General features: G+C 50.7%; 1 protein-coding gene across 1 annotated transcript; it reads right to left on the reverse strand.

Moving 5' to 3' along the window:
• Positions 1 to 279: 279 nt before the first annotated feature.
• Positions 280 to 3982, reverse strand: IL10 (interleukin 10). Its single transcript, XM_004700122.2, has 5 exons — positions 3818 to 3982; positions 2932 to 2991; positions 2464 to 2616; positions 1456 to 1521; positions 280 to 381 (listed from the first exon to the last, which is right to left on the reverse strand). The coding sequence occupies exons 1-5, from the start codon at positions 3980 to 3982 to the stop codon at positions 280 to 282; spliced, it is 546 nt and encodes a 181-aa protein (XP_004700179.2).
• Positions 3983 to 11195: the final 7213 nt, after the last annotated feature.

Raw genomic sequence — 11195 nt, forward strand, 5'->3', positions numbered from 1 at the left:
TACCATAGGTTATGACCCCCATGGCCACAGCTTAAAACACAGGTGAAAAATAATAAATATTGAAAGAATGATAATATTGGGCTTCTTTCGAAATAGTTCACAGAGAAGCTCAGTCAATAAATAGAAATAGGAGTTGAGGTATCAGGGGAAATAAATATTCCAGGAGAGAGATACAATAGGACTGGTTCAGGCATCTGGGAGTCCTGGACCCAATTGCAGAGATCTCTGCTTCTTGTCCTAGAGTCCAGTAGAGGCGTCATCTTGGATGGTTAAAATTCCTTAAGAGGCTTTAGGTGTTATCACCAGTGTCATGTAGATCTCTATGTAGTTGATGAAGATGTCAAACTCACTCATAGCCTTGTAAACCCCTTTCTCTTGGAGCTGTGTAAAGAAAATCTTTAGTTAGACCCCATTTGATTGGCTAAGTGCCCCCCCCCCCCTTCTTTGGATGCCACATGGCCCTGGGGCATAGAAGCTGCGCTTGCTCCTTAGTATTGGGAGCTAAAAGGACAACCATGGGAATTTGAGGCTCTGCCCAACTGTGCTAGGCAGGGCTACACATTGACCTTGGTGTTCTCTGGGCCTGAGGCATGCCTAGCCAGTAGCAAGAGGAATATTTGCTTCCCAAAGCATAAATTTCAAAATGGTATCTTTTCAACAATTTTAAAGGCCATCTGCTCACATGCTGCTTCTTCAGAATTTGATGAAAAGACATTAGAGGAAGCAGTTGGACAGCAGGGCAGTAAGAGAAGTTGGGAAGGGAGCCCAAGAATGCTCTTGTTCCTACTGAGCCCGCCCCGCCCTGCCCTCAGGTCTGCCTTCAGGGACTCGGGCCCTGACTAGCAGTCCCTCGCCCTTTCTGGGAAACTGGGTTTAAGACGTTCCCAGACCCCAGGGGAGCATTAAACCTCTGGGCTTGAGAGCTGACTTTCTCAGCCACCTCCAGCAAGTGTGAGAGGCAGATGGAAAGTGAGCTAGCTCCAGACATGTGAGAGCCCTGCTTCCTGCTCAGTCTGAGTTTGGGGGATCCCAGTCTGAACCCCAGATAGATGCATCTGTGTGTGCACCTTCGTGTGTCCACTTCCTGCACGTGTGGGTTTGGCCTCGATTCCCAACAAGTGACTTTCTGTACTTTCTGTTTCCTCTGTCACTCTCCCCACCACCCTGCTTGCTGTGTGCACGGCAGGCGGGCGGGCGGGCTGCCTGGCCCAGCCCGCAGGCCTGCAAAGGCGAGGCGCAGTCATTTAGAAACCCCCAAAGACACTTCACAGAAAACAAAGAGCACCCAGCTGGCAGCTCCTCACTGGCCAAGGCGGTCACACCATGTGCCAGGTTCCCACATGCCTTCTGAGTGCAGGACAGGGTCTACTTAGCACCTGCCACTCCCACCCCTTCCCTCTGGGGAATGGACAGGGCTCTCCCTCCAGCGCCCTCTTGGCCACCGTCTGTGCACACCTTATTGAAAGCGTTCTTCACCTCCTCCACCGCATTGCTCTTGTTCTCACAGGGGAGGAACCGATGCTGTGAAAAGGAACCGAGGGTTAATGACCCGGGCTCACCTCGCCGGCTTCCATAGCACCTGGGGGACAAGCTCCTGCCCAATGCCTATCCTGGGTGACCACCTGAGGAAGCCGAGCCTAACTCCCTCGTACCCGCTGGGCAGAGAAGAAGGAGCCCGGCGACCACCCACGGCTCTGCAGGGGCCCCTCTAGGAGACGCTTTCAAGGTTTGGAGGAACCCGGTTCTTGGGGCTTCCTCCTTGCGGTGCCAGGGGGGTCTCCCAAAGTGTTGAGCTAGCCATTCTCCGCATCCCCCTTGCCTGTCTCTCTCCTGCAGCCTCAGCCACCAAGGGCTCTTTCTCAGTCTCCGAGGCAAGGAGACTGGTCACAGCTACTCTGACGGAGCCCCGACCTGCGGCCAGGACCCAGCCCATGTGTCCGTCTCAGGGCTGGATCGAAGGAAACCAGTGGGGGGTGTCTCATGTCAGCTGGAGGGCGACCTAAATGATCTGGGGGCTTATTCACTGGTGCCCCAGCCCGGACTGAATATTCCCGGGGCCTTTGTGAAATCCCGGGGTAGATCCTGTCAGGCACTGGCTCTGCCACCCACTCTGGTTCTCAAAGGCTGAGGCCCAGAGGTGAGTGCGGTGGGCTCAGCCCAGGAGCCTCCCCCCCTTCCGGACCCTTTCTACCAGGCCCAGGGGACAAGGGTGTCTGGCTGGAACTCTGGGCCCCTGTCATGAACTAGAGGAGAGTAGCTAATACACCACAAATGAGTCACAAATAACAGGAAAGCTGTTTGCAAACCTTCACATGTAAATGCCTGGCAGCCACCCCACCCCCTGGCTCAGAGTGAGACAAGCGAGGGAAGCGACTCTGGGTGCCCCGGTGTCCCTGGCTGTGTGTCAGTGGCCTGGCTCTGGGGATGCTCCCTCCAGGGGAAGGCCTGGGCCCTTGGACTCACGCAGCGCCGCAGCCGCAGCCGCAGGGTCTTCAGGTTGTCGCCCAGGGAGTTCACATGCTGCTTGATGTCTGGCCCTTGGTCCTGAGCCCTTGGCATCACCTCCTCCAGGTAAAACTTGATCATCTCCGACAAGGCTTGGCAACCGAGGTAACCCTAAGGAGCGGGAGGAAGGGGGAACGGTGAGAGATGGGGACCTGGAGGAAGAGCGACTTACTAGAGGCTGGCTTCCGAGGACACCTCGGGCTCCTCCTTGACCGGCAATGAGCCGTTTGTAACCCCCCAGAGGCTGCCTATGTGCTGAGTTAAGATTTAAGATCTTCCCACTTCTCCTTTTCAAGACGGAGGACGCCTGCCGAGCTCCCCGTAGTCACGAAGCAGAATCTCCCTTCCCTTAATCACCCTGTGCACCCTCCCCCCCACCCTGGCCGCCCGCCTGCCCGCCCCCAGCCTCTCAGCCCCCACCCTCACCTTCATATCCTCCAGCAAGGCCTTGTTCAACAACATGCTCTCCAGATGGTCCTTCGTTTGCTGCAAGAAGAACGAAGAAGCAGAGTGAATCCCCCAGGTCTGGGAGGATGCCTGCCACGGGGCGTCTTTCGGATCCTCTTTATTTCTCTGGAGTCTGGCTTTTTCATCAATGCCGCTTTGACTTCAGAACGGATGGGAATATTGTAAGCAGGATCCGAAGGTGCCAAGTCACCAGCTCAACCAGGTTCTCCTCCTTGGGAGCAAGTTATTTTAAAAACACGGCAGATTGGGACGTTGAAAGCAAAAGCCCCTCTCGCCCTGGTCCTCTTCCTAGGGAGCCAGGACTCAACCGTCCTCTGGGACTCGTGCCCCACTCACATGGCCTGTGCCTTGCTTTGCCGTTTCCGGGCTGTGGGCATTGAGTTCAGGCTCTAAAAGACCTCTGGGAAGGAAGCACCTCAGCTAATGCCATTCTCCCCCATGCCTGGGGCTCCCGTAACCCTTTGAAAGGAATTGCCTGTGTAGGAAGAGGTCATTTGGGTTTCCCTGTCAGGGTATGGGGACCATCATCACTTTCCATAAAATCCTTCTTGGTTTGTCCCAGCCAATCCCCTGCGCTCCAGTGGGATGTCCCAGACAGTTTGCAGCAACAGAGAGAGCGTGATTTTACCTCCAGGGCAACTTTCCCCGGAGAGCTGCCACACCATCTGGGCTTACCGGGAACTCACTGAGCTGAACTCGGACGCGCTTAAGAATTTGGATTCAGAAAGGCCTGGGTGCCAGGGACGGAGTCAAGAAGGAGGAGGGATCTTCTGGTGGCTTCCGCAGAATGCCTCCCCCTGGTAGCCCCCCAAAGAGAGGAAGGGTGGGAGGGAGTCATACTTACAAAGAAGGCCTTCACTTTGTTGAAGGCTGCCCGGAGGTCTTGGAGCATGTGGGGTAGGTTGTCTGGGAAGTAGGTGCAGCTGTTCTCCAGCTGGGTACCCTGACTCCGGCTGGTCCACACACCAGCCAGGAAGACCAGGCCACAGAACAGTGCTGAGCGGGGCATGGTGCAGCTCTGCCTCCTTCGAGTTGGCCTTGTGGTTTGGTTTTGCAAGAGCAGCCCCTGATGTACAGGCCTTCACCTCGGGCCCCCCTTTTATACATAAAGTGGGGCCTCCCCATTCATAAAAAGCCACAGAGTCATAGATTTCCTGGCAAAGCTTTTTTTTCTCTTTTTTCTGATCAAAGCTCCTCCCTTTCCTCGACCTGTCCAACTCTGTATTGGTTGACCTTCTTATTCTTAACATTTTTAATTTTTTTAATTGTTTTTTTTGCAGTATAAGCAAAAAAAAAGGCTGGTTTAGGTCGGACTTCTGCATTCTGGGCTATTTTTAGTGTAGGCCTCTCTCTCTGTTTTAAAAATTATTATTCAGCTTCTCTTAATAAATTAAAAAAAAAAACCCACAAGCACCATTGCTTTCCCTGTAGAGCAGCTGCTCGGCCGTCACCCCACAGCCGTGTCTCCCCACAGCGTGCACAGCGACGCAGGCAACTAGCGAGTCCAGAGTACATGGTTGAGAAAGAATTGGGTTCCCCCCAGTCTGGCTGGATACTAAAGGTTTCCCTTTTTTTTTTGCTGACTTGGGGAACCATCTCAGCTCTCTAGGTCTCAGTTTCCCCAAGTAAAACCTAGGGGGAGCCCAGTGCACTCAGAGCTCTCTTCCTGTGATATGTGCCAGGTCTGCCCCTTGAAGAGGCTGGCTCCCCGGGCCAGGCAGGGTCCCCAGATGTGCCGCAGGCTCCTTGCCTGGCCTCAGAGTTCATTAGGTTTTCAGGTCCATAGCTCCACCTGGCTTGTCCCACTGCTTGGAGGAGTTGAGAATAGTCGTCACTTCTTACTGAAAGCTGTTACATACCTGGCAGGTAGCCTTCACCTTGACCCTAATTATATCTCCTTTAAAGAGGAGGGAACCAAGGCAGATTTGCTAAAGTCTCTGCCCAAGGTTACCAGGGTGTGGCTTGAGGGCACCAGAATTTGAACCCAGCCCTTCCTGACACCTGTGCCAGCCACCTCAGCCTGCTCCATACTGCCCCCAGTGTGCGAAAAGGAAAACGTGCACGAAACCGTCTTCAGAGCTTCTATTTGAGGAGTCCCGGAGCCAGGTGGCCTAGTGGTAATGAGTTGGGCTACTAACTACAAGGCCAGTAGTTTAAAATCACCAGCCCCTCAGTGAGAGAAAGATGAGGCTTTCTATTCTGGTAAAGAGTTATATTCTTAGACAGTGCTACCCTGCCCCTATAGGGTCACTGTGATTCAACCTGGCCTCGATAGCAGTGAGTTTGGTTTGGATTGGGTGGTGCACATGGCTGATGTGTTCGACTGCTAACTCAGAGGTTGGAGGGCTTAGTCTCTCCAGGAGAGAGACTTGGTGGTCTATTTCTAAACCTCATCGAGCAGAAACCCTGTGGAGCGCAGCGCTGCTCGGACTCACATGGTCTCCGTGAGCAGACGGGACTGGATGGCAACGTTCTCATGGTTGAGAGAGGGACAGGAAGAATCGAAAGCAGCAGAGAAAATGAGTCGGAATTCTCAGGGGCAAGGTAGCCAGGTGAGGTGAGGCATGCTACTCCTCGTTGGACGGGGCAGTGACATCCGGGTTTCTGCAGATAGCTGAAAAGCCTTGATGTACTTTGCCTTGAGCTTCCGCTTCCACATGGGCTTCTGCTATTGCAGCTAGGGGGAGGGCTGGGGAGGGCACAAACCTAGGGGCAGGAGGCCACTCTTCAAAGTTAGTTTCCCAAAGTGGGAGATATCGCTTCCTGGGGCCTTCGAGAGCAGATACTTACAATTGATGGGTTAATCTCATTAAAATGAATTTCCCAATAATCACCACACTTTTAGAACATTTTCTTCTTTCTTGTACTCATTCTTATTACCTCCCCACTTCCTCACTTTCACCTCCCTTTCCATACCCCTAAAAAACTATTAATCCAGTCTCTATAGATTTGCTTCTCCTGGATTTCACATAGAGAAAAACATGCCCCCACCCAAAAATTCAAAACCCAAATCATAAAAACCAAGAGTAATAAAATAAAACAGAGTAAAATCTCAATCCAAAAGAAGAGAGAAAATATTAAAAATTAGAACAAATTTAATACAGGTCAAAAGGGAGAACAAATGATGAGGTGTTAAATGTTAGCCTAACGATATTTATATGAGTCCACTTTCCAATACACTCTGTCTAATAGCAAGGTGATTCCTGCCTGGTCTAGGGCCAGAGCATATTCACCGGGGGCTTAATCCATGTGGAAGTCTCTGAAAATGGATTTTGGGTGTTCACTTTCACCCATAGCCTTCTGCAAACCCAGGGCTCAGAATTTGTGGTCTAATACCGCCCCCTCCTCTATTCTTGGATTTAATTATTTTCAAACCTTGGATCACACAGGCTGGGTGCTTCCTCCATGTGGACTTAGCTGACATCTCATTTAAATGGCTGCTGTCTGAAGACAAGCCTGTAAGACCCCAGACATTATTCTTCCGGATAGCTGTGTACCATCTGGTTTCTTCACCACCCTTTGCTATGGCACCCGTATCTTCAGTGATCTCTTCATGAGAGCAAGCACTGAATAGGACCATGTCAGAAGTACTATTTTTTCTTAGATTAGGACTATGATTAAGTGCAAGCTCAAAGTCCACTCCTGTGTCTAGGGTTCAGATATGTCACTGTTAGAGATATTCTTAACCTCTTATTGGGGAACATTATAAATCATGCTCATGTGGCATATAGTAATTCTACTGATAGTATCATTAATTTTGCCAATGGTATAGAATTAAAAAAACTGTTGAGAAGAAGATAGTGTACATGTATAGGACATCTTTTCAGACTAAAAGACATGGATTGTTGACTTGGTACAAAAGCTTTTCATTGCCAGGGGCCTGCTAAGTAATTTTTTTTTCTGAAAAGGGGGAAGTAGGTCAAATAAGTTTGAGAACCTATGCTTCATACTAAGGCAAATCCTTTATGTTCCCAAGTCTGCTTTCCATCTGTCCCAAGGGGATAACTCTACCTGCCTTCCATCCTGTTGGGCAGCTTTGGGCTTTACATAGGATGAGGTTTTGGCAACTAGCAAGTGGGTTCCGTGTATCAGTGTAGGGTACCACAGGTGTCCGTTTTTCTGGACTCATCATTCCATCAGTTGTGGGAGACTGTGATGGCACCGGGTTCTGAACCTGCCTCATCTGAGAAGGTCCCATGCCAAAGCAAGTGGGGAAGAGGTACCGGGGCCAGTCTGAGGAGTTGGGAGAAGGTCAGAGGGCCCAGGCCTAGCCTCAGGCTTGGAGAACTGTGGCTTTTTCTCCCAACCCCCTTGGGCATTGTCCACTTAAAGGTCATGAAATGAGAAAGACCCTTCAAGGAACAGGAATGGAGCTAATGTAGGGATCTGCTGCCCCTGGGAGATTGAAGAGGTGCACTCGGGGCTTCGTGGGTTCATGATGGAGTTGGGCTGCTGATGGCAAGGTCAGCAGTTTAAAACCACCAGCTTCTCTGTGGCAGCAAGGTGAGGTTTTTGACTCCCACGAAGAGTTGCAGTCTTCAGAGCCCACGGGGGCAGTCCTACCCTGCCACTTTGAGTTGGGATGGACTCGTGCCAGGGCGTGTTTGGGGCTTAGGAGATTCACTATGAGATTAGGAACACTGAGTTTTGTCACCAGGAAGCTGGGTTTCCACCTCTCCCACTCTTCTCTTCCTGCCTGGCTCCTGCGTTCTCTGTAGGGAGACCCCCCTCCCTCTCTGAACTGAATGTTCTGAGAGCAACCTCAGCAGATCCCCCAGGCCAGAGGCTTGGGCCCCAGAGGGAGGCTGGGAGGCTTCTTCCTAGACCAAACAACACAGACAACTCCCACCTTTGTTCTCGGTGTGTCCTGTGCTTCCCTTCAGGACTAAATCTACAACCCTGCACCAATGAACCCTCCCCTAGCCAGCTGCGTGCTCCCTGAATCAGAGCACCGCTCTATTAGTCTTTGTCTCGCTGGTGCCTAGCACAGGGCCTGCACCAAGGGCGATGGTCTTCTCATTGCTGTGTTGGGATGGGTGTCGGCAGAGGGCCCTACGAGTCGGCAGTCGGCTTGGGGAGTGCAGCAGAAAGGGGTCTGCTCTTGGTTCCAGCAGGCACTCAGAGGGACAGGGGTGTACTTTGACGTACACGAGAATATTCACTAGGCCTATAGCTTTATATCTTTGATCACCCCAATGATCATTCAGATTGGCTGCAACGCATAGAAACTCCATGTAGCTAGAACTATGCTCAGTACAGTTTGCAATGGCTGATTTTTCAAAAGTAGATTGCCAGGTTTTTCTTCTGAGGCATGTCTAGATGGACTTGAACTTCCCACCTTATGGTTAGCAGCCAGTAATGGGGTGTGTGTGTGTGTGTGTGTGTGGCTGAGGCTGGGTTTCTGAGGCTGTAAATACTTACAGGAGCAGACAGCCTTCTCTCTCTCTCTCTCTCATTCTTAGTGATTGATATAATATACATATATATCACTAAAAATAATTAGGGTTAAGAGATCTGGTTTATTTACTGGGTTTGAAATGCTTAGACAATCGTCTCAAACCATTTGTTGACTACTTCATTCTTCCCCTAGTGATTTGAAATTACTTTCCATTCTTATCTGAAAATTTCAGAATCTAAATAGAGATCACCACAAGCAAGTTTCCTGGTTCAATGGAGATATCGATATCTTCCCTATCAGCATAGCTCATAACATTGATGTCAAGCTGATGCCACAGAATAGGTTTGGAACATTTTTGGAAAAATTATGACCTATACCTTTATACTGAAAGAAAAAGCCTCCAAACCAACCACACCAGCAGTAAGAGGAAAGATGACTCCTGTTTCTCCAGGCTGCGGAAGCATCTCTCTTCAGAGAAGTCACTCGGGTCCACTAGAAAAGTCCCAACTTCATAGGTCACATGTGAGACACAAATGTCAACTATCCACATGGTCAGAGATCTGAGGTTGGGTTTCCGGAGATGAGCCCGACGGGGAAGGAAGTGGGGTCGCAGCACCCAGGGATGCATATGGAGTGTCCGTCTGACCACAAATGCCACTTGTCAGATGGCAAATTCCTTGAAGGCAAAGCGTCTGGATTTGATTTTTTAAAAAAAACCATTTTACTGGGGGCTCATGCAGCTCTTATCAGAATCCATACATACATCCATTGTGTCAACACATTTGTACATTTGTTGTCATCATCATTCTCAAAACACTTGCCCTCTACTTGAGTCCTTGGTATCGGCTCCTCATTTTTCCCCTCCCTCCCTCATGAACCCTTAATAATTTATAAATTATTATTTTTTTTTCATGTCTTACACTGACCGATGCCTCCCTTCACCCACTTTCCTGTTGTTTGTCCCCCAGGGGGAGGGTTATAGTCAATCATTGTGATCGGTTCCCCCACCCCTTTCTCCCCCAACCTTCTCTTCACCCTCCTGGTATTGCTACTCTCATTATTGGTCCTGAAGGGTTTACCTGTCCTGGATTTCCTGTGTTTCCAGCTCTTATCTGTACCGTGTACATGATCTGATCTAGCCAGATTTATTTGTAAGGTAGAATTGGGGGTCATGATAGTGGGGGTGTGGAGTGGAAGCATTAAAGAACTAAAACAGTGGTTCTAAACCTGTGGGTCACAACCCCTTTGGGGGTCGACCCTTTCACAAGGGTCACCCGATTAATAACAGTGGCAAAATTACAGTTATGAAGTAGCAATGAAAATAATTTTATGGTTGGGGGGTCACCAAATATGAGGAACTGTATGAAAGGGTCGCGGCACGAGGAAGGTGGAGAACCACTGAACTAAAGGAAAGTTGTGTGTTTCATCGGTGCTATACTGCACCCTGACCGGCTCCTCTCTGGGTTCACTTTTTCTCAGCGCTACAATGTCAGGCGCATAAAGCCAGGGGCTGTTGAGTGGATTCCAACTCATCTTGCCGCCATGCGTGTCGGAGTAGAATGGAGGCATCTCTGGGTAGGCTTGAACTTCCCACCTTTCTGAAGGTAGTTTGAGCCCTTAGCTGTTTGCACCATCCAGGGACTCCTGCCAAGAGCACAAGTGTCTAATAAATTCATTAAGTTGAAGCTAACCGCAATTCAGTGGGGACTCCCTGGGAAAGCTGAGGAAGGTAGGAGAGGGGGAAATAACTCTCTTCCCCTACCCCTGCTCTAAAGCGTTTCCTTCTCTGTGTAGCTCAGAAACAAAAGGGATTTTACTTTTTGGTTCACCCCAAACGAGGTCTCCAGGCAGGCATTCCAAGGCCGGAACAGCCCTCACATGTCGTCCGTCTGGGACCCGCTTTCTCTGCTTCCTGATCTTCTAGCCATTGCTTCAAGATGCTAGGAAGAAGGGAGATGGGCAAAGACACAAGGCTCAAAGGCACATAGGGCTAGGTGGTCCTTTCCCAGCCTTCTGGGAGGCTGCACCTGCTGAGTACCACTCCCTTAGCTGAAGAGGAGTCCTGACAGACAGGGACCGTGTTCGGGAGGGTAGCGTGTGCGTGCATGCATGGGTGTATGTGGTGTGTGTGTGTGACTATACATTGGAAGCACAGATCTGATTCAGAATCCATCGCCTAGCTGCCCTCAGGCTCAGCCCAATGGCAGCCATTCTGGGCTCCTTGCTCTGTACTTTTCTGTGATGTTGCCCCTCAGACCCAAGAGTGAGGAACTGACAGGCTACTGCAGGCCTCAAGGGGCTGCAAAGGACACATTCAGACTATTGGATGCAGAGGTCAGTCAGCCTGCCAGGCCAGCAGGAAGCGGTGGAGGCAGCAGAGAAGGTGGGTTCTTGCCCACCTGGAGAAAAGTGTACCCACCCAGCTCTCCCAAGGGGTGCCTGGATGTCCGAGAACAAACCAGGGGGCTTGGGAGGAGGGGGCTTGGCTCCTCCTATCCTTTCTAATAGCTGATAATGAGAGTTTAATTTCTTCTTATGCAAGACGTCTAGTGTCTTCAGTGGTTTCTCCAGCTTGAAGTTTCTAGTGTCCCTTTGAATAACCTTCCTCTGTTCCCTGGGCAGGGCTTTCTTCTGTGGCTGTACTGCAGGTCCGGGTCAAGATTACAGTGCATGACCTCACACACTCCAAATGAGGTCCTGGGGGTCCAGGTCGTGGTGCTGCTGCTGCCGCCGCTGCCGCTGCCGCTGCTGTGTTTTCGGCCTCTGGGCCTTTCTGTTTTGGATCTTGTGGCTGGAACACTTCAGGAGAAAGGCCCAGCTCCGA

Source organism: Echinops telfairi, unplaced genomic scaffold (assembly GCF_000313985.2).
Source record: "Echinops telfairi isolate 266 unplaced genomic scaffold, ASM31398v2 ScPeMD7_7424;HRSCAF=8462, whole genome shotgun sequence".
Taxonomy (NCBI): Eukaryota; Metazoa; Chordata; class Mammalia; order Afrosoricida; family Tenrecidae; genus Echinops; species Echinops telfairi.